Source organism: Camelus dromedarius, chromosome 10 (genome assembly GCF_036321535.1).
Source record: "Camelus dromedarius isolate mCamDro1 chromosome 10, mCamDro1.pat, whole genome shotgun sequence".
NCBI classification, from domain to species: Eukaryota; Metazoa; Chordata; class Mammalia; order Artiodactyla; family Camelidae; genus Camelus; species Camelus dromedarius.
The window spans coordinates 31015319-31038326 of NC_087445.1; the positions used below are offsets into that span (position 1 = coordinate 31015319).

Consider the following 23008-nt stretch of genomic DNA (forward strand, 5'->3'; position numbering starts at 1 on the left):
GCCATTGTATATTTTTCTGTTGAGGAAAAATATTTAAGTAAATAAGCAGCAAGAATTATAATAAAAACTTTTTTTTTAAATAAAGCTTCCCATTATATCACTGTAATTACGCAGTTATTTATTTTTGCCTTTTTAATGCTTCAGTTTTCCTTAACTATCCTGATTTGGTAGCTCTTCAGGTAAATGTGATGCCCTTTTTTGGCATGCCTCATTGCCAGCCCATGGCATTAAATGAGATAATGTGTGTAATCCCAGTGCCTGGCATAGAGTACATGCTCAATAAATGGTAATTATCATAATTGCTAATGATAAAACTCCACCACTAACAGTTCAGTTTGGTCAAACCTCTTTAAAAATATAAATAATTCTGGAAATATTTAAATTATAATGGAGTAATTTGGTTTGTATTATTAATTTCCTTGAAACTTTGGGGGCCTGGAGTGGGGAAAAGTTACAAAACCAGAATGTATCTGTCTTCACAAATTTGGTCAGAGATATCTATAGTGAAAAAGCTAACTTTGAATTCTAACTTTTAAAATGGTAGTAATCTATAAGTTTTCTAAAATATTTAGATAAAAATATATTTGGCCCACTTGTGGCAGATAATCACATCCTTGTAAAATGGATTGGAGGAAAAGCTTAATGAAAGCTTATGGTTCATTTTCAGGCTAACTTTCCTTTAATACGGACCCCCTCCCCCAAAGTCACAAAATTCCATCCAGAACCATGACTACTAAAACCAGCCAGGAGGACTGGTCAGAAAGGTGAAACATCCTGATGCCCACCACACATTTTTATTGCTTTGATTTCTAGCAGTGGCATAAATATTATATCATGGTCATTACTATAAAGATACTAATACTCTTTCTTTAGAACCACCTAGAATCTGACATATTCTTAGAAACAGTCATCATTTTTTGATAGTGTCTAATTCAGAGAAATGATTAAAAGTTTCTTTAAAGTAACCTTGATGACTAAGTAATCAAGTTAGCTGACACATTAAATCTTCTTAGAGTCCTACCTGTACCAGGTCTTAATCCTCGATTTGACTTCTAAGTTTTTCACTTTCTTTTCAGAAACTGATGACTGAAATATACCCAGCTTCATATGCACAGCCTTGCATATCTATGTCTACTGATCTGACATTACTCTTGTAAAGGAAAGCCCGTTCATTTCCCTATAGTTCTCTTAACGACCACTCCTCTCCATCTCCCTTCCTTCAGATCTTCAATTTGGATGACACAATTTTTACTCTTTTCTTGGTATTGTCCCAAAGGAAGTTATTGAGTGAGAGAGGATGAAAATTTTCAATCCTTTAAAAAATTATTTTGATATTTTTAATCACACAAGATTCAAGAGTATGCTGTGTAAACATAGAAGCTATGAAAAAGAGAACTAAGAAGGTGGCTGAAGATTTTCCAAGTAACTGTCTCCACTGGGATGTTAACCTGGGAATGGTTTTATAAAACATGTAGAAAATAAGAAAATGGACATGTGGATTCATTGAGGAGCAAAATAAATAAGAATATTTTATTAAATTAGTGAAGGCATAAATAGTGACAAATGCAGAATTAGGTATCATCTCTGCCTATGCCACTGACAATGAAATAAGACAAAGGGATAAAGTGCCTTGCAAATCCAACACCACAAGAAGGCATTAAGATTTGGGAATGAAGTAAATAGACTTTACATCTTGCTGAACCAGAATCCTCGCTTGTACTTCACACAAAGGGTCTTGTCACATAAACAACAGATATTGTACACATAAACATGTACAAAAAAGATAACAGAAGGAATTCTGCTAGAGAGTCTGTTTCTTCAGCCTTGATACGAGGCAAAGCAAAGAAGGTTTCCCTTGTCAGGTAGATGGCTAAGAGGGAAGAAATAGTCTGGAACCTCCTGAGAGGGCATCTGAACCTTTGGAAAGCAATGTTTTAGGACGCCTGTGTAGTGGTGAGAACTGGTGGAACGCAAGGGTTCAGGCATAGCTCATGGGCCTTTTCTGGCACAAATGAGGGTCTAAGATCAAGGTACCCATACTAAAATTTCCCCAAAAGAACATGTAAGTTTGCAAGTGCAACATCAAAGTCAAGCTAAAACTCAAGAGAAAGCAGAAAAAAAACAAGTTCCAGACAGGATTCTATCATACAGAGTTAACAATAAAGACATCCTTTAGGGCTAGTTTGACCTCACTGTACCCTGGAAAACTCATTTTGAGAAACACTCTCTCCTTGAGAAACACAAAATGAACCAAATCCAAACTTAGTCACAGAACAAGTACTCAACAAATGTTGATTGTCTAAATGCAGATATAGCGACTATTTAGCACATACCAAGTTGTATGAGAGATACTAAGAGGCTATGGAAAAGATGACTTAGAAACAAACAAGACATAGTGCTCAGCCCCTGGGAACTTCAAATTTGTTCTGTCTGTTACATAAGAAGTAGTATATTAAATAAAAATAGCAAAGTGCACAGCAGATGCATAATGTATTAAAACTTATATGAAAAAGAGCAAAAAACTAACAACGTATATACATTTTACAAATATTTCCACATATATTCATAGAATATCTTTGAAAGAAAAAAGACAAAAGACAAGAATGGTTTCTTCTGGAATGGAAAACCAAATGAGTAAGAGGATGGAATGGAGCCCTATTGGACTTTTTAAATTTTAAATCATGAAAAAGTATGAATTCAAAATTCAATTGTATTTAAATAAAAAAGAAAACTAAACAATTCTGGACAGTATATAAATAAGCATCAAATTGCATGACAAAGGCAAGCAAATCAGGGGTAAATATAACGATAGAAAAGGAATTCAGGAGCTGTTTTCCACAATTTTAAAAAAAGTTGACTTCTCATAAATTAAAACTGCTTTGATTAATGAAATGTTTAAATATTTTCAAATGTCCAGGAACACACTGGCTGGCCACCCAGAGCATCCCCTCCTCTGGCAGCATTCTAGACTTTCCTCCTCACACCATCATTCTCCTCCACTACTTTATGCTATGATACTGCACTACACTGAAGTAATACTTGTTTTTTTTTTCTCCTTAAATCTCCGGGCAGAGCTTCGCTCAGCTGGCTCCTCACACAGCAGAACAGAGGGTCGGACTGGCGGCTCAGCTGGCGGGCACACCGCTCCCTCCCTCCTGGCCTCGGAGGTGAAAGAGGAGGGAGGGAGAGGGGCGGGGCAGGAGCGACAGGCACGGCAACCTCGCTCTGGGCCCCCTCCCCAGCCAGCACGCCCGCGAGCCAGGCCAGGCAGGAGCCACGACACATGCTACATTTTCTTATTGATGTCCCCATTATACTACGTGCTCCTTGAGGAGAGATGCTTTATCTTGCTCACATCTGTAGACTCTCTGCCTGGCAGGGTGACTGACATGCTAAGGCACTACCTAAATGTTTGTTGAATGAATTAATTTCTTAAAATAAAACACATCTGTAAATTTTATTCTAAAAGGACAGTGGGTGACAGTCTTGAAAATCTGAGGTCTGTTATTTATTGTCTTGGGCAAGTTACTTTATCTCTCTGCTCCCTCAGCTGCAAAATGGGTATAATAATAGTGCTTACCACAACACCCTTGTAACAGGGATGAAATGAGACTATGTGTATACATAGTTGTAAAGCTGATAATTAAATGTAACAGCTATTTTGGTAACATCTTATTCTGAGGTCTGAGAATAAGATTATTCAAGTCAATCCAAATATCAATGGGTTATATAAAGTAATATCCTATGCAAACAAGTGGTTCATTATCTATACTTCCAATATGCTGATAGTTATAAAGTATATCAAGCACTTCACAAATAGTATATATTCTACTGGACTCACACAATTCTATAATCAGTAAGTTTGGTTTGGTAACAAGATTTAACTTAGGCTACAGTATATCTTCAAAAGAAGTCACCCACAATCACACTCACATGACAAGACCACTCAGACTCAAAATAAATAGAAATAACTCATACTTAAATAGTGTTGCAACATCAGGACTCACAATCACCCAGAAGACAACACAAAATATTAAGTGAAGGCAAAGGGCCCTTCTGCAGGAACTGACCATTAATTCAGGGAATCTCAACCTGTTTTCCTAGGATGAGTGATGGACAGTTTGTACGTGGAGGTTCATCATGCAGAAGCGTCCTTCCTCCTTTTCATTTGCGTTGATGAGTCATTTTGAAGTACCAAGCTTTCCTTGCAGGCCACCCTTTGTTCTCCTCCTCTTCTTTCCCAGCTTCCATTTTCAGAGCTTGGGCCTTTTAAGTTCTACATCATCTGCCTACTTCATGCCTCTGGTCATGCTCAGCCCTGACGAACTCAAACGACAGGCTAAGAACCCCTCTTTAAGATCAGAAGTTTCAATGCTGGATTACGTCTCCTCAAACTGGGGATCTGGAGAGTGATAATGAGAAACATAAGTTATATTTGCTAGATGATACAATAAACTTGCAATAAGAGAAAGAAACAGGTTATATTTATGCCTAATTCCCTTTCTATGATAAAGTGTAGCCAACCATCCTGGTTTGTCAGGAACTATCCTGGTTGTAAAACTGAAAGTCCTGTCCTGAGAAAACCCTTAGTCCTGGGCAGATTGGGATGGTTGGTCACCCTAGGATGCTCCAAACAACATCCACTCATTAGCTTTACAACACAAATGAGTGCCATGGGCCACATAATGAAACCTGCTTGAACTTGTCCAAGATAATCAGACTTTAAACTTGGGCTCGTTGTGAAGTTTGGTTTCTAATTACATTTTTAAAAAAGAATTAGAAATCTTAACTATAACTTTCTTCCCAGTTCAATCATCTCAGTGAGGTCTTCGTTGATCTTTTGTAAATGTAGACATTTGTGGTAAAATGGATTTAAGTGAATAGGTTAAGAGTAAGGTTCTGCGATCAGGCTAGTGGGCCCCAAAGTCTGATTTTTGTTAGATTTGTGTTCTTGGGCAATTTATATTACCTTCTTGACCCTCTGCTTTCTCTCCTATAAAATGGGGATAATTGATTTTATGGCAGGGGGAGATTAAATGAGGTAATGCACATGAAGCAGTTAATATAGTGCCTGATACACAAGTTTTACCTATTTATCTATCTACCTACCTACCTACCTATTTGTCTATCATCACCCATCCACATAAATCAACTTCGTCCCCTTATTACAGGGAGATGTTAGGATGCAGAGCAACAGAGACTTAGCAGAGAGAAGCTGCCTCCTTCCCTCACCTCCCCAAAAGGCCATCCCTAAATCTTAGACTGTGGGAATAGTTCTTGAGTAGGGAGGCAAAGAGGAGCCAGTAGTTCCAACAGTCAGCATTATGTAAAGTGAGGGGAAAGTAAGGCTGATAACTTTCTCCTTGTTATTACTTTAACTTTTGGTTTCCTTTTCCTTCAACTTCTGATCCCCGCTAAATTCTTACCATTTTGTTTCCTTGAGTTTGTATCTCGGGTGACACATTTTTCCACATCCATCATTCTCACTTGAAAAAAGAAAAGTTATTTTTATTTCCACATATCACAACTCTACATCCCACACAGTGACTCAAGTTTAAATCCCATGTCCTTATGAAACATTTTTAATCCCTTAGGAAATCTGGTAGACTTCCTTATTCCATGAGTCCCAACCTCTGAGGTTAATTCAACAGTTTAGGGCACATGCTTTTGTTCCTAGATTTTCTTCAGGTGTATATACTTTTATTTTCCAACCCTACCCCAAAGATGGACCATATCCTGAGATACCTTATTATACACTGATTTCCTAACACTTCCTAATGCCAACTAATTATTTTTCACATGGAAATGCAAGTTGGCAACAGCAACCTCCTTGAACAAATCAATTCTATCTCAGGATCTTCCTGTCACTGAAACTTGATCCTTATATTCTGCCCGATTGTCTCAGTTCTGTTAAGTACTCCTTCTTTAGAAGAAGCTGACCTCCACTCCCTCAATTACACCACTTCCCAGATCTACCCACCCTCTTAAGGGGTTGTAGGGAATTTCTCAATGACTCCTGGAATTCCCTTCCATTTTTCACTTCCCTATTTGACATCAGATAACTCTGTACACAGATCATCATTGGCTCCTTTGGTGTACTTCTCAAAGTATTAGGGAAATGTTTGATCTGAATCATCTTAAAATGAGAGGAAATTATTTGAATGGATGCATTTTCCTTAATTTTAATTGGTCCCTTAGGTAAATAGAAAACACACATGAAAATTATCTTAAAAAGCATATAATACCCTTAGGCAGAAATCTTGCAAAATACTCTACAGTAAAAGTATCACTACTCTACATAATGAACTATGTTTATTACTTAAAGCTCCCTGAAACCAGCTCAGTATAACAGTGCAACTCACGCAAGACAAATTTAACTGAAATCAACAAGCTTTTTAGCTTTTTCTCTCCTGTAAGTCTGTGGTTATTTGCATGACAGAAAGAAACTGTATGACAACCTCCACACACACCTTTTCTCTCACCCCTCACCCCTGTACTCATGATCTTCACCCAGCAATCGTGCACAGCTTCACTATAACTGCTATGAAACAATGGAATGTCTGTGCACCACCTCGCAGAGAGGCAAGTCAGCTTTGCTTGCAGTCATGATCCAACTCTAACTCCCTTGGAAATGTTACTGCAATATTCACTGTCACCCTCCAATGTGGGTGATGCTGCAGAACAGCAAAACAAGCAGGACTGGAGGAAGAGATGACACACAGGTTTGTGTGGTGGTATAGGTAAAACCTACTTTGCATAATTGAAAGTTGGCCCTGGAAGGGAAGGTTAAGAGGTAGGCATTGAATAAATCACCATTTCCTGCTGGAGGCACCCCTAGCATGTTGGATAGGGCAATTCCTTATTACATGGGATTGTCTTGCGTGTATCAGCAGATTTAGCATTCCTGGCTCTGCCTACTAAGTGACATTGTGAAAACAGTACCACCCTCATACATTTCTCCACAACCCCCAGTGGAGACTAATGCAATAAAGGAAATACCATCTCTTTTTAGACAGAAGATGACTGTCAGGATTATACCAAGAACCAACAGGGCAGCTCCCAGAACCACCAAGTGAGTCCTCTTTTTTGCTGGATCCACATATGGCTCTGAAAAACAAAACAAAGGAAAAAGAAATTGATAAAAAGATAAAATCTTCTTGGGAATGGGCCAAGAGAATAATCATTTTTGAAGTTTAATTTAGGTTAGCTGCAGGTTAATTTTCTTAAATACTGAAAGTTCCTGGCCAGTGAGTGGTTGGAGTGCTGAGATACCTCAGATACAAAAATAGGAGCAGCATGGAAAATTGGAAGCAGCTCAGGCTTTGGACAGGTGGACCTAGGGTTAAGTTCTGGTGCCAATCACTAGCTTTGAGATCTCCAGCAAGTCCTTTAACCAGCCTATAAAATGGAAATGATAATGAAATTTTTGTGACACTAATGTTTATAAAGTGCTTTTCACAGGGAGTGGCTGCTCAGTACTATATGGTAGCCTCGATTATTTCACTTCTTGCATTCTTTACTATAAAGCCTAGCAGCTGACTGTACATGGCAAAGATGGAACACAAAGGCCAACTAGCACTGCCAAAGAGCTCCAACTTCTCCATATCTGTGGCCATGACTGGGGACCATTGTTTGCTATCTTTTTTCTCCTCCACAGTTGGCATATCTCAGGACATCTAATCACAGGCACTTCTCACCAGTCTCTCTGTCTCCAGTCCCATGCAGAAAGGAAAGGAGTCTTATGTCACATGACTCTCAGAGACGGCTAACTCCCGCCTCCCACCATTAGCCATGATGCCTGACTACCTAGTTCAAGCTCTAAACTCACAACAGCAGTCAGCCTTTCTCTAATGGCTTGCAGTTTACAAAGCCTGTTCATATCTATTTTATTTGAGTCTCAAAAATAACTTTAAGAGTTAGGTGACACAGGCATTTAAAAAAAACCTCCAGGGTACCCATGAGGAAACAGACTGAGAGTAGTTAGGTGAATTACCCTAGGTCTTCTCACAAATAAGCTGTCATAAAACAGCTTTTAGATGGCAGAAACAAATTGGTGCAGCTCCAACCAAAGCCAAAGTGACTCAGACCCAAGTAAGAGCATCTCTTTAATTTTCTAAACTTTTTTGTTCATAGGTCCATCCTGGATTGTTGTTTCCTATTGTTTGACTTTTCAAACCAATTTTTTTTTAAGTCGTTTTCTCTGAAGTACTAAGTTTTGCTGTCAATATCTACTGGGGGAAAGGTAGTGAGAAGTGATTCTTGGAACACTGCTGGGTTTATAGTAACATCATGCTCACCAGTCTCACTTTCTCTAAAGATCTGAGCCTCTCACCAGACTCTGCATCCTGCCCTACCCACTTGTATAGGAGAGTGAGATTAAAAAAAAAAAAAGTTGAATCTGTGAAAATAAGAATCTCAAGTCATTTTCATACACAGTAACTAATTTAACCCTATGATGGCATTGCCCAGTAGTTTATAACTATATCAGAAAAAGTAAGCACATAGAAGTCTAGTCACTTGTCCAGGGACTTATGTCCAGTTGCCTTATGTCCTATGCACTAAGCAGACTGCTTTGAGTTGGAAGGTCACAGACTACCTTGGGGGAGGCAGGGAGTGAGGGGATAGGGAAGATCTCTCTTGTTTGGAATAAGACAGAAAAGTACATTCCATTTGCTTCCTGCCACAGAAACCATGGAAAGAAAAGAAGCAGCTCTGATGTGCTCAGATTTCGATTCCTAAAACATGGCCTGAGCTGAGCTTTCCTCTCAGGTGATCCCCTAGGTCCCCCAGCCACAAGATCATTTCCTACATGAAATGGGATTGCCTGTTTTCTTATCTATTTCCTGGAGAGTGTTAACTGTGTTTTATCTTCTATGAGCCCCCAATGCCTGGCATGTAGAGCATATTCAATAAATATTTGCTGAATGTTTATTAAGTAGCAATATGACTTGGTTGAATGGAGGTGAGGAAGCAGGATGCATTTTGTAAATATAATGTTGTTATTCATTCATTTAACAAACAATGAATGCCTACGATGAGCAGGCATCTCAGGCTAGATACCACGGGACAGTACAAGACACGTTTTAATTGAGACATTCAGAATATTACCTGGGATGACCAACTCAGCTGTACTGTTTTCCTCATGACCTAACCTCCGGAAAATGCAGTAGAAAATCTCATTAGCTGTTGTGTTGATTCTCAGCGAGCTGGTCACATTGAAAAGCTTCTCCTCCCTCTGGGAACTGGTGACGGTGGTTTTGCCACTCAGGACTCGGTGGTCACTGCTTGTCCAGATGACTTCAGCCTCAGGGTAACCCTCAGCCTGACACGTTAGTTCGTGTTCAGCCGTGACTGGATCCATAGAAATTCTTTGGTTGATTTTGCGGTATGGGGCTAGGTCATGAGCAAAAAGGCATGGCTTTAGCTTAGCACGGAATGAGACATGTGGCTTGGTGCTGTCTACTTTAGAAAGAATGTCAATCCAGGCTGTTCTCAGAGAAATAAGCTTAATGTTCAGACATCTCAGCATGTGGGAAATACCTGGTAGTTCTGCCTCATCTCTTCTATTTATACTTGAGCCAAGTTTGGGCTTAAAGGAACAACTATCTTGCTGTAAGAAGCATATTGCTATTTTCATTGGGCTCAAAGTAAATGTACAGATTAAAGAGAACTGTTATTTTTAAATCAGCAGTCTTTCTATCCAAACATAAAATATGTCTGTCCATTTACTCAAGTCTTTGTATGTTTCTCGATAAAGTTTTATAGTTTTTACAAAGGGCCAATCCATTTCTTCTTAAATTTATTTCTGGATCTTTTCTTTTTGTTGTTGTAAATCTGTCTTTATAAACATAAGCCTTTCCAGCACTGTCCAGCACTCTTTTCTTATACATTATTTAATAAACAGAAAATCTCATTTTGATGTGCCATTCACTTCTTCAACTTTAGGTTAATAAGAAATTAGGTATGAAAACAACATTATGCCATTGTAAAAATTGATACATGGTCCTAAATGATACTTTTTAAAGTTTATATGTATTTTTTTAATTTTAGAATAGTTTTAGATTTACAGAAAAGTTGCAAAGATAGTACAGAGTGCCCACATACCTCCCACCCAGTTTCTCCTATTGTTAACCTCATACGTTACCATGGTACATTTGTCCTAAGGAACCAATGCTAGCACATTACTATTAGCTAAACTTCACACTTTGTTCCATTTCACTAGTTTTTCCATAATGTCCTTTTTCTGTTTTAGGATCTCATCTAGAATACCATGTTATGATACTTATTTTTTAAAGTTTTTATGCTGGTTATTTTAATATATCATTTAAGTATACTCGAAGAAATTTTAATTAATTTTAGACCATTAGCTTGGGACCCTTTTAGGATTGAGATATCCAATGTACTGAATATTGAACTTTATTCATGTTTATTCATTACAAGTATGTGAACATGTTATTATGCTGTTGGTATAACCTTTATTTTACTCTTAATATTTTAGTGTAATCACTAGTGGTCCACCTAGAGCCTTAATTCTCCACTCTTTTACCAAAGACACAACAATGGTTTTGTGATATGATATCTTTAGAGATTTAATACAAAACAGTCACGATCAAACAAAACTGAAATAATGATGTGATGTTTTTGTGCTCTTAAATCAATGAAACCACCAATGGAAACATTGGAAATCAACATAATCACAATTTCAAACCACATAAATAATGGTTCTCATGAGAACTTGAGTCCTCAACCTTGTATCTGTTATGTTTAAGAACCTTTAAAAAAAAATGAATCCACTGATTATACCTTATGAAATAATATTACCATAACAGGTTCTTATACTACATAGCTTGATTTCTAGACAATTAAAATTCCAAGCGTAGAATCAGTTAGTAGTAAACTTTGAGGGTAAAATATTTGATTTTTTACTCTTCTGTTATCATTTTTTAAAGAAATAAGAATAAAGGAGAATGTTGTTTCATGCCTGAGCATATGTTTAAATGTGGCTTACCTCTAAGGGCCCAATAAATTAGTGGATTCATTCTACTCACTAATTAAATACCCATTGTATTAGTCTCTCAAGTGGGGCACAGGTATTGGGATATAACAAGAAAGTATTAGAACCTCCACTAATATTTATTTTTATCATAAAAATTAATAATCTAAGCTTAATAAACTTGACTGATTGACACTGGGTCTCACTTTGTGTGCCATATGTGGGTCTTACAAAAATAGGGGAGTTTTCTAACACCAAAGGGAGAACAGTGACTTGTTTGGGAATATTATAGATTTTCAGATTCTCTCATTTAATTTTAACTAAACTAGCCTGCTTACAAAATGAACACTTAATTACTTTTAATTAATCAATTATTAGTAATGAATTAATTTAAATATTAAAGTAATTTAAAACTAATTTTAAATTTTCCCACAAAGAAACAGGATTGAAGATATTACCAATAATTCAAATACAAACCAAAAGGAAGTGACAGGAGTGTGGTAAACACAACTTTATGAAGTAAGACGGTAGGTACCTAATTGGAACTGATAAGGTATTGGTTAAAAAAATCTCAAGATTGTCAAGACCATCTACCTTTGTTAAGAGAATTTCACCTAAGGTATATTATGCCTTGATATATTAGCTAATGATAGTGAACCATCATAATTAGTAAGACATTGAAAATATTGTTTATTAAATTTTCATTTTATCTTTTAAAATGTCTATTTTTGTACATTTATAAAATGTACAATGTATTAGGTTGAATTATATGAAATTGATGATGTTCAATTTCTTTTACCTTTTAAAAATACCAATTTCTTATGATATAACCCTATATATCAGCACAAGTAAATTCTTTATAAACACACACATACACACACACACACATTAGTTTTAACATGCTGTACTGATAGGGTAGGTAATCAAAAACATTTTCAGACTCCTGGTTTACTAGATCTAGCATACACATGTGCTAATGCAACTGTTCTATCAAGACCACAAAAAGCTGAAAAGTAATTCTGAAGTCAATGTACCACTCAATATATACTCTGGAGGTACAAATACAGGAAATAAAACCTAGTTGTTAAGGGCACAGACTTCAGAGCCAGATTGCTTGAGTTTAGTACCTGGTTTCATCATTTGACAGGAGAATGAACTTTGCAGATAACTTAATTTCTTTGGATCTCACTTTCCTCATTCATAAAATGAGAAGAATAACACTACATATCATTGTATCTAAAATGCCACTTACTGAAAGACACACTCAGATTTCAAGGATAGTAAAATGTGAAAAACATGACCTGATAAAGCCCCTACTCCACAGAGTCATTTGAGGATTAAATGAGATAATAAAGGCAAACTGCTTAGGACAGGGCCTGGCATGTAAGCACGACCTAAGTGTTCATTACCACGGCTACTACTGCTAGAGCTGCTCTTCTTCTGAGTATTACCATTTAAATGCACTCACGTGGCATTCTTTAGAAAGTACTGACAGCTCCTGATGAACAGTCTTAGAAATAAATTTTCATGTATCCATGTTTCAAAAATTTTAGGCTTATCCTATTTGAGGAAATATGTCATTCATTCATTCATTGCATTCATTCAACAAATATATTTTGTGTGTTATTGTGACACTACTACTCTCATATGCCAAGTCCCAAGGATATAGCAATGAACAAAACGACAAAATCTCTGTGTTTGTGGACTATATATTCTAGAAGGAGAGAGATAATGAAATATATAGGTATATATATATGACATATTAGATGAGGATAAATGTTACAGGGAAAACTTAAACAGGGCTGGTTGAAGAATGTGGGGGAGAGATGGGCTTGGTCAGAAATGATAGTGGTTAATCCTTGGTCCAATGAACACATTAGCTTTAATAGGATAACTACACATACTTTGTTCTTTCAGTTGCCTAATCCCATTTAAGTTCTTGAAAGTATAAATGCTCATTTCATTTTCCCTATTAGTTTCAATGTTTAAGGGAAAAAAAATTCAACTCAAAGTCTGATGCCTGAGTGTCTGGAATTTAAACAAACATTAAAGGTGCAATAATACCCAAAGTGATAACAATAATTGAGTTAATCTAAAACTAAATGCTTTCAAATTTCAGTTTCGAAATGTTTCACCTTTGAAATCCCATGGTGAGTAAACTCCCTGTGGGGAAGCTGTGTTACCAAATGTTTGCAGTGATGGGAAGAGAAGCCTGCTGGCATTACTGTGAAATTATTTGCATGTGGAGGTGACTCAGGAGTTCTACTTCCTTGAGTTGTAAAGCTCATGCAAGATGGTCACCAAACTTCTTTGGTGACACTGCCTCAATGCAATTGAAACTTGGTGGCTATCTTGCTTTCAGTGCATTTCAACCTTCAAGACCACTGTGTGCAAATGATAACTAGATGTACTGGGACCAGGATGCCAATTTAGTAATTTTTAATACAAAATGGAATCGTCAAACAAATCACATCCTCAAATCCGGTTGGTCATTTCCTTTGTTCTATCAAAGATCTGTCCTTGGAAAAACCATCAATGCCGAAAGAGTTCCTATTGTGTCAAACCATAGCAAAAGAAATTACAAATCCATAAGCAACGTTACAGATCCCAGATAACCTAGAAGAACACCCTTTCTCACTACAGGGACAGCTGTCCCACTCTCTACATACTCCCTAAAGGCTGAGGAGAGACTCTTTCTGGAAGCAGGAAATTACACCCTATACTTCCTTCTATCTGACTGCCAGACTTATGCTCTTCCTCCCCACCTGAGATCCAGCAATGCTGACTGTTCATGGAGCTAAGTCTTGATAATTTCTTTAATGTCCTGAAACAAAGTATGCTTTGATGTTTGCTGATGGACTGAAGAAAAGTTGAAAATCCCTACCTGGGATCCCAGCAGCTTGCTTTCATAAATATCTGTTCTAGAGAAGCACATAGTAAGATACAATTAAAATTAAATCTATGCCACAAGGCAAGTGATATTTTTCTTGACAACAGAAACATTGAGCTAGAATTAGAGATACAGCAATGTACCATAAAGTAGATGCATTTCACCTACTCCCTATATAATTTTGATTTTGAGTTTATAATTATTAGTTATCCCTCTATGATAAACATAAACTTTTCTACTTATATTACTGACCTTCAGATTGATGGTACTTAGGCCAGGAATAGAAAGACCGAGGATTGAGATTTAATTTTAGTCACATATTAAAAGGTCATCATGTAAACAAAAGAAGCAGGCAGATAATCTCAAAACTTTAACTTGAGAGGATAAACTTCAGTTCAATATCAGAAAGAGATTTCAATAGACTGTGGAAGGGAGGTCCAAATGACAAGAGTATCACTATAAGAACTATGTGAGCAGAAGATCCTTTGGAGGAATTTCTGTTCTTTGGGCATTTGTATTAACTGCTTTTGCCTTGGATCCTTTGAGCCCTCAACTCTATAAACCTTAACAGTGAAAGCAAAGGTAGTTAGCTAGGGTGTTTTCCTTTATTTAGCTAGAGACAACCCAAAACTATGAACCCAGGTGACCTGATGTCATAGTCATAGGTCAGTACCCACGAATTTGACACCCACAGTTTCTCTTCAACACTCCAAGGTAACATTGGTATAGATTTTTAAGATGAACGTGTGCCCAGTGAGCATAATTTATACTATCTGAGGAAGAAGAGTTTATTCAATACTTGACATGATTTTTTTCTTTTGACTTCACAGATTGACTTCAAGTCTTTTTGCATGTGAACCTGACAATGAGGTTTGCTTTTAATATATTTATTTGGGTTTGACATAGAGAGATTCGAAGGAAAGAAAATGCTGGCAGATCTCATAAATTTAAAAAATGCGTATTGCATTTAAAAATTCCTGGAAGTACACACAAAGAGTGATTATTATCTTTTAATGCCATGGAAGATAGTAGTGAAAGAAGAAGAGACACTTTTGCGGTTTATTTTATTCCCTTCCATGGTATCTGAATTATTTGCAAGTATATGTATTACTTTTATAATAATAAAGTAAAGACTAGGAATTTATTTTTAGGAAAACTGAACATAACATGAAACATGGCTCTGTCAGGCTTGCCTGGGGAATTCCAGGGACTGTCAAACAGTATGTACTCAAGCAATGCTCATTGGATGGTTGTATGAATGAGTGAATGAAGAGACTGCTGCTGTGAAAAGGCTGGACTTCCAGGAATGAAAAGCTCTCAACATTGGAATGTGGTTTTAATAAAGGCTGTGCCTCTTTAACTATAGTAAGTCTTACCATTGACTTTCAAAGTAATCCGCTTGTAGTCGGCACCTCCATAGCTGATCAAGCAGCAGTAAACACCTGCATCCTGCAATTTCACGTCTGTGATCTGAAGTGCGGCCTTTCCCAAGAAGAGCTGGTCCTTCAACAGCTGGGCCCTCTGGCTGTAGCTACTGTGCTGAACATTCAGGTCTTCCTCCCCATTCACAAATTGAATAATTTTCTTATCCTCCATTTCCCAGTAAACAACTAATGCCAACAGGTTTAATTGTTTGTCTACTGGAAATTTGCATTCCATTGTCACATTGCTGCCATACTCTACCACATACAGGTCCTTGGGAACTGTGATAGTAAATGCTGAAAAGAAAGATGACCAATCTTCAGAAGATGGCAAATTCCTCAAAAAATTTATAAAATGAGCGCAGGGTTTATAAACGCTTTGTCTGGTCACTGACGTGATAACTGCATTTAAGGACCTACTTCCCTGAAATAAGTATTTTACTCAGTGGACTTAAGACATATTTTAGGATGCTAGTTAGAATAATAGAACTAGCTAAACAAGTTGTCCCAAAATTCATAAACATATATTACTATAGAACTATTACAGTATTATACTATAGAACAATATATATTATAAGGGTACTTATAACCAGGGAGACTTTGGACAACCCCAGAATGTCATTTGACTAGACACCTATTTGCTTTTTACGTAGTCTACATCATAGATTCCAGTAGTCCTGGCTTTTTACTGCCCTAAATTCTTAATCAGTTGTCAGGCTGGAGGTACATGAAAGTAGAGATTTAGGGAGGGTCTCAGGATGATGCCAGTACTGTGTTATCCTGATGCTCTGTATATACTATAATTCTTCCTTAGGATATACTCATTGGGAAAAGCAGGTCATAGAGCAAGGTGGATAGAATGATCCTGCCCCTGCTTAAAACAAACATGTAAAAGTATACTCTTAGGTCATTTCCCCAGATATTTTCAGTAATTATCCTTGGGAAATGGATAATGGATAGTGAGTAATGCATAAAAGGATATGGGTTAATTTTGTTTCTTTCAGTGTGTCCATACATTCTATATCTTTGTCCAGTGAAATGGGCTTATGAAATGTTTTTGAATTATAATGAAGGAAAAATAGAATGTCCTCTCTATAAAAAATTACATCCATTTTTATTGTTTGTTTTTATCTTATAGTTAAAATATTTAAAATACAAAACCTAATGAAAGGATCTGGTGTCTTACCTTTCAGCAAACAACAGTAAGCCACGAATGTAAAAACACTACATATCCTCATTTTTCTGGAATGACCTAATTATGGAAAACACAAAAAGGAAACTGCTTTACTCAATAATTTAATACCCAAACATTATGGGGCTTGGCAGTTCATACTGAAATAGTCTTCAGATAAGCAGACAATGACTGATTTCTAAGTGATGAAATTCAGCGTGGAATTTTAGAAATTCAATACCTTCACTTAATATATCATAGCCATATAAAGCCAAATGAAAAAAAAAAAAGGTACTATCTCAAGAATTTGTAAGTTTAATTACAAGGCCTGAAAAAAACTTGTACACTAAGAAAACGCCAAGAATAAAATATTACACCAAAATCCTCTCAACTATTTTATGTTTTTTCTATAGTGTAACATATCAAGAAATCCAAACTGCCTTATACAAAATTTCAAGGCAAGGAGAATCTGACCTGCATATTTCCTACACTTCAATGCCTTTTTTTCTTCCTAACAGCTGAATACTTTCATCCTACCCTTTAACAATTCAAAATAGTTATCTCTGCCACTTCCAAATCATTATTCCAACCATGCCAGTGGTCCCCCAGGTGCCATCCTTCAAAAAGCTCCTCTTTTGTCCTTCACTTATTCCAAATTATAAATTATACTCCCTCAATAAATTGATTCCACTAGTAGCAGGGGGAATGAGGAGAAATAGTTGGATTCAACCACTTCATACTAAGATGTGAATGACTCACAGACACTCTTTCAGGGGTATCTGCCTAGATTCTACTCTTTTTTTGTCATCCTCTTTGTCATCCTACTTCTTTATTTGAGCAAGCATTTATTGAGCTCTTCTGTGCCATGCACTATTTTAGGTATTAGGGATATAGCAATAAATAGTAGGGAAAAAAAAAAAAACCAAACCACTCTCTTCTTGGAGCTTATAGTTCAGCAGAGGAGTAAATAAAGGAGCTTTGTACTACAGCAAATCTGTTTATTTATTAACATATTTTATTTCTTGTGTTATATACATATTTACACTTTGAGAAGAAAGTCAGTTTTTCCCTCTTAGGGTCTCTTTGACCTCTGTATCCATTACAAAAACTCACAACTGATCAATTAATCAATGTTACACATATATAAGGCAGAAGATTTATGCTATGCATATAAAAACAGCTCCTAAAAATCAGTATGAAAACTATACACAACTCAATAGGAACACAAGCAAAAGTTTTAATATACAGTTAAGAGAAAAAATACAAATGACATCTAAACATAGGAAAGGATGCTCAATCTCACCCATTAAAAACAGTGAAAGTTTAAGACATGAGATACCATTTTTCAGTTACTAACTTGATCAAAATTATAAAGACTGCTAATATTTAGCATTTGTGAGAATATGAACAAATGGGGTTTCTCATTCACTAATGATAGGAATGTGAGGTTGTATAACCTTTTGGGGGTCACTTTGGTAATTGTCATTAAAATTTTAAACGTAAATCATATTAGCTTTCACTTCCTCTCTTCACTTCTCCTTTGTTGGAAATGTATATAACAAAAACAAAAACACACATGTATAGCAATAGATGTCAAGAGATTAGTATTTCTAATACTAGTCCCAAGCTGGGAATACCCTAGATAGCCTAAACGGTTAAATAAATTTTGGTATACTCATACAATGCCATACCATAAGGACAGAATGCATGTAGATGTGTTGATTTTGCAAAGATGTAGGAAGTAAGTTGCAGAATGGTATGTGTATCAGAAAACCACTTTTGTCAAAAAAAAAAGAGAGAAAAATTTGTGTTTAGGCATAGAAAATACACAGAAAAATCCATACCAAAATGATGACAGTGATTATTCCTAGGAGTGAAATTAGAGGAAGGATAGGCAGGTTTTCACCTCTTTGTAGTTTTGAAAAGGAAGAAAGAATGGGAGAAAAGAAAAAAAAGGAAGATGAGATTGTGAATGACTTCTTTGGTGTTTTTCTGTGACCAAATTTTCAAATAAATGGATATGTTTTACTTTCATTAGAATAAACCCCCCCCCCCAAATTTAATGAGCCAATATATAGAAAACAGATTGGTGATTACAAGAGATGGGGGAGGGGCAGAAGGGGTGTGAAGTGGATGAAGGGGGTCAAAAGCACAAACTTTCAGTTATAAAATAAAAAGTCATGGAGATGTAATGTACAGCACAGCAACTATAGTTAATAATACTGTTTTGCATATTTGAAAATTGCTAAGAGAGTAAATCTTTAAAGTTCTCATCACAAGAAAAAAATTTTTGTAGCTATGTATGGTAACAGGTGTTAACTAGACTTATTGTGGAGATCATTTTGCAATGTACACAAATACTAAGTTATTATATTGTACACATGAAACTAATCTAATATTATATGTCAATTATACCTTAGTAAAATAATTAATTTAAAAATTTAATGAACCTTTTCATCTTGCCAAGCTGCAAAATGTTTGGCAGACAAAGGAGTATAATGGGAAGAATCCCAGAACCTCCAACATCATAGCTGAGGAAGAATAATAGCCTTTGTTTATTTTTCTGTTTTTCTTCATTATTAAAGTAATACAAGCATATTACAGAAAATGAGAAAAGAAGGGGAAAATTACTGACAATTCCATCACTTTAACCCAGGGAGCATTTGATAATCCTGGAAACATTTTTGGTTGTTAGTGGGGTGAGAGAGAGGGTGCTACTATCTAGTGGTAAAGGCCAGGGATGCTGCTAAACATCCTATAGTGCACAGGACAGGCCCCACAGCAAAGATCTACCTGGCCCAAAACATCAGCAGTGCCAAGGCTGAGAAAACTTGCAACCACTGTGAGCATTTCAGTATGTATTTTTCATCCATTCTTTTCCCCTATGAATCTTTTTTTTTTAATAGCTGTAACCTTATTATACACTTAACATCCATTTTTTCATTTAATATTATGACATAAACATTTTCCATTTTACTACATAATATTCATAAGCATCTTATTTAGTCATCCTATAATACTTAGTTTCCTTGTTATTAGGTATAGGATTGTTTCCAATTTTAAAAATATCCTAAGTATTTGTGTACTCAGCAAATATTTGTTATATACCTCCTGTGCACCAGGTCCCAGGCTAGGCCCTAAGGATAGATTTCCCCAAGTGGAATTGCTGAATAAGGAGAAAACATTTTCCTGGTTCGTGATACATGTGGATAATTGGTGCTGGTTACATTCTGTCTTCACCTAGCACTAGGTATTGTTTAAAAATTTTTTTTCCTAATTTAATTATAAAGTACAACTTGAATTTTTCATGGGTTTGTTGATTGTTTTAATTCTTTAGTGAATTATCTGGTCATTTTTTTTTTTGCCTGTTTATCTTACTGGTTTCTTACTAACCTGTACAAATCCTTCATACGCATATATATATACACACATACAAAAAGGATAAAATAAGTCATCATCCTCCTCTTGCTAGTGATAGGTGCATAATTCTTACTTCTCTTCTTTGTCTGCCCTCTACATGGGAATAGGGATGGCAGCCAGGTCTGTGATAACACAAAGGTCATTGAAATGATGCTGCAGCAGCTATCTGGTGTCCTTTCCTCGAACCAGAGTCGGTTATACCACAATTATAAAATACTAATATGATATAAACACAAATACACTTATTGGGCAGAAGAAAACTTAAGATACCCTCAACTCCAAGGAAAGAACCACTGAATAAAACAGAGGGACATTAAACCCACTCGTGAATTACAACTAATTTTCCCAATGTTTATGCCATACTCTGCTGGAATTCCTATCCTTGAACAAATTTGGCTGAAATTTTTAGAGGTAATAAAAGTTTACTGGAAGGTGATGGATTAGATCTGATATTTACCTAATTCCTCACTATACCTCCTCTTCCAACAAGGCACCATTCCCTTGCAGTGCAGGCTTTGTTAGTGGGGGGAACAGTGGAGGAAAAGATAGAGACCATGTGAATAAACGTGGTCTTTGACTTCTAAATCCCACATCAGGGCAATTGGTCTAAAAGAACACGAACATCTTCTTCAGGTAAGAAACTCTGATGGTGTATCTGAATTGCCAGACAAAAACTAAGACATTGAAAGAGTAAGGAAATGTGAACTAGGGAAGAAGTGATGGTTCATTAGGATGAGGAACTAGGTTTGTCCCTGGGAGAACCCTGTATACCATTATGGAACTGATACTACTCTGTCTCCCTAAGGTAGAATGGGTAGGAGGAAAAAGGGGAAAGAACTCAAGCTTTTGTTCTCAAAAAGAGAAGCAAGGAGTATCTTGATATCTGTTGGTTCGGGGACTCCTTTGCATTTTACCTGGTGTATATGAACTACGATCTGAGCAAAAAAATTCCTGGAGTTGGAAAATGGTCTCCAAGTGAACTGAAAAACCACCAGGTTAAGAGATCTGATCTATTAAACCTCTACTAAAAGAGAGCTGATCAAGAGAGCTGATCTATTAAACCTCTACTAAAATATCAAACTCTATTGTACTCAACAAAACCCTGCGTCCAGACTCCTTCCCCTCAGTTGCACTGAGACATTCTTGTACATTTCCCAGATGTGGCTTCAATTCCCAACAGTTATTTCTGTGGCTTCTTTTAAGAACACACTCTGTTTGTTGTCCTGTAACCTCTGCCTACTCTCTTCCACTGAAAAAAAGGCTAACTTTTTTTTCAGAGTATCACAGTTCTTCTTAAAAACTGTTTGTCAACTGTCAATGTGAACTGGAACAAACTTTCTGGAAGGCAATTTTCAATTTGTATCAAAAAGCCTTTTAAACATCCAGACTTTGATCAAGTAGTTACACTTTTAAGAGTTAATCTGAAGGAAACAATCATCAACGTCCAGAGATTTATATGCAATGATATTCAGTGAATGGCTAAGATAGCGAACCACTGTAAATAATCTTTATGTCCAGCATGAGGGATTAATTTTGTTTGATTATCCAGAGCCATGGCATGTAGCTATTTTTTAAAAAATCACATTTTTAGAAAGCAATTTAATTCATGGAAAATCATTCCCCTTAGGTGCAAAAAACAAGGTGGAACAATGATACATGAAGTGCTCTCTGCGTTATAAAACAAATCCAAACTCAGCTTTGACACAGGCTAAGCTCAATGCATCTAAGAAACATTTTTCCCCCTTAGGCTCCTTTCTTCCATCTTCAGGACTACTTTAGGTCCTCAGAACAGATAGAGCGAAGAACTTCGGTTCGAGTTCGAGTATCCTGGCTCTCACAGCACGAAGGAACTTTAGAAGATGCTGCAGGTGCGATGACTGACCCACAGCAGACTGCTAGTGAGCCGCAGAGGGTGGACTAGAACCCAAGTGTCCCGATCTCCAGCCTAGGAATTTCCCTCTAGCGCCGGCTACCTACCTCAGGGCCACATTCATGAACATGAAGAAACATGTATGTATTTACAAGACTGACATTAAGCAAAACTGAATTCCGCCTAGTGAAAGGCTAAACGTGTTCCTTGCTGTTATTAACCTTGTCAGGTAATCGGTTCTACTGCACCCAAACCATCACGCTTCCCCTTTCCCTTCTCCTCTCTCCACCCCAAAGAAAGGGGCTATTGACAGTCTGCTTTAAAGTGCCGAGCGAGATGACCAAAGATGCTGGCCTGTGAGCGAGAACGCTCCCTACCTGCGAACGGGGACTCGAGGCTGGCGCGGAGGCTGCGGCGCTGAGCCTGGGATAGTGATGACCCCCCGCGGCGGGCGGCTAATAAGCTTAGCTTTTTCGGTGAGTTCCCCGCCCACCCCTGACGCAGATCCAACCCGCTGACACTGGCTGGGTAAATTTGGACTTTCATTCTTGGAATAAAAAAACAAAGTAATGGAAACCAAAAGTGAAACTTAATCCGGTTCCCGTAAAAGAAAAGTTTCAAGGATTAAGACAAACCAACATCTGATGTTTTAAACAAAGGTTTAAAAACAAAACCACGTCTTTGAGATGATTTCAGATGGTTTTACCTTTAGAATCCGCACTCTAAATTCTGCCACGAGGTTCCCCCTTTTCTGATAAAACATTTTTTTACAAGACCATCTTGTAAAAAAATCATCTTGACATAACCTGATATAAATCTACACTACATAGAAAGTGAAATGACAGGCCCACATGCCTTCGATTTTTATTCTTGAAAGTAGTGTATGTATAATAGGAAATATATTTTTAAAACGTGGATTTGGTCACTTCCTCAAAGTTCCTCGACATAGTGAAATTTCAATTGCTTTGTCATTAAAGTAACTTCCCATGATGACTTACCACCTTTTAAGAATGTTTGGGATCGTTGCTATCTTGCTGTCTTTGAGATCCAGCTTGGGGTAGCACACGCTAGGTGAAGGTTAAGAAAATCCTCTGGTAACTCCGGATCAATGATGGAGCCCAAGCTGAAACCCCGTGACTCACACAGAGGTGCTGACAGAAAGCACCCCCACTACTTGAATTTCTAGATGCTGCTTTCACCCTTGCTCTTCCCTCTCCGGCTCTCTAGTGCTGTCTCCCTCGTT

At 37.0% G+C, this 23008-nt stretch overlaps 2 protein-coding genes across 4 annotated transcripts in view; both read right to left on the reverse strand.

The window, feature by feature from the left end:
* PDCD1LG2 (programmed cell death 1 ligand 2) overlaps window positions 1–4200 on the reverse strand; it is an 85024-nt gene extending 80824 nt beyond the window's left edge. Inside the window, exon 1 of the mRNA XM_064490234.1 lies at window positions 4071–4200. The gene's annotated coding sequence lies outside the window, so the exon portion shown is untranslated. The remainder of the gene's footprint in view (window positions 1–4070) is intronic.
* On the reverse strand, window positions 1504–22915 carry CD274 (CD274 molecule). Of its 3 annotated transcripts, none has more exons than XM_010993429.3 (7): window positions 22764–22915; window positions 16491–16556; window positions 15260–15601; window positions 9109–9393; window positions 7000–7107; window positions 5427–5486; window positions 1504–4402 (listed from the first exon to the last, which is right to left on the reverse strand). In XM_010993429.3, the coding sequence occupies exons 2-7, from the start codon at window positions 16540–16542 to the stop codon at window positions 4380–4382; spliced, it is 870 nt and encodes a 289-aa protein (XP_010991731.1). In that variant the 5' UTR covers window positions 16543–16556; window positions 22764–22915; the 3' UTR covers window positions 1504–4379. The 3 variants fall into 3 exon arrangements, with proteins under 3 accessions (XP_010991731.1, XP_064346305.1, XP_031305618.2); XM_064490235.1 differs by lacking the exon at window positions 22764–22915 and adding an exon at window positions 22143–22204 and having other exon boundaries at window positions 7039–7107; XM_031449758.2 differs by lacking the exon at window positions 22764–22915 and adding an exon at window positions 22143–22204.
* Window positions 22916–23008: the final 93 nt, after the last annotated feature.

Coding starts and splice junctions, on each gene's coding strand:
- CD274 (XM_010993429.3), bottom strand. CDS start 16,542: ATGAGGATATGTAGTGTTTTTACATTCGTGGCTTACTGTTGTTTGCTG. Junction 9,394..15,259: donor GATTACTTTGAAAGTCAATG/GTAAGACTTACT, acceptor CTCATGACCTAG/CCCCATACCGCAAAATCAAC. Junction 7,108..9,108: donor AGCTGAGTTGGTCATCCCAG/GTAATATTCTGA, acceptor TTTGTTTTTCAG/AGCCATATGTGGATCCAGCA.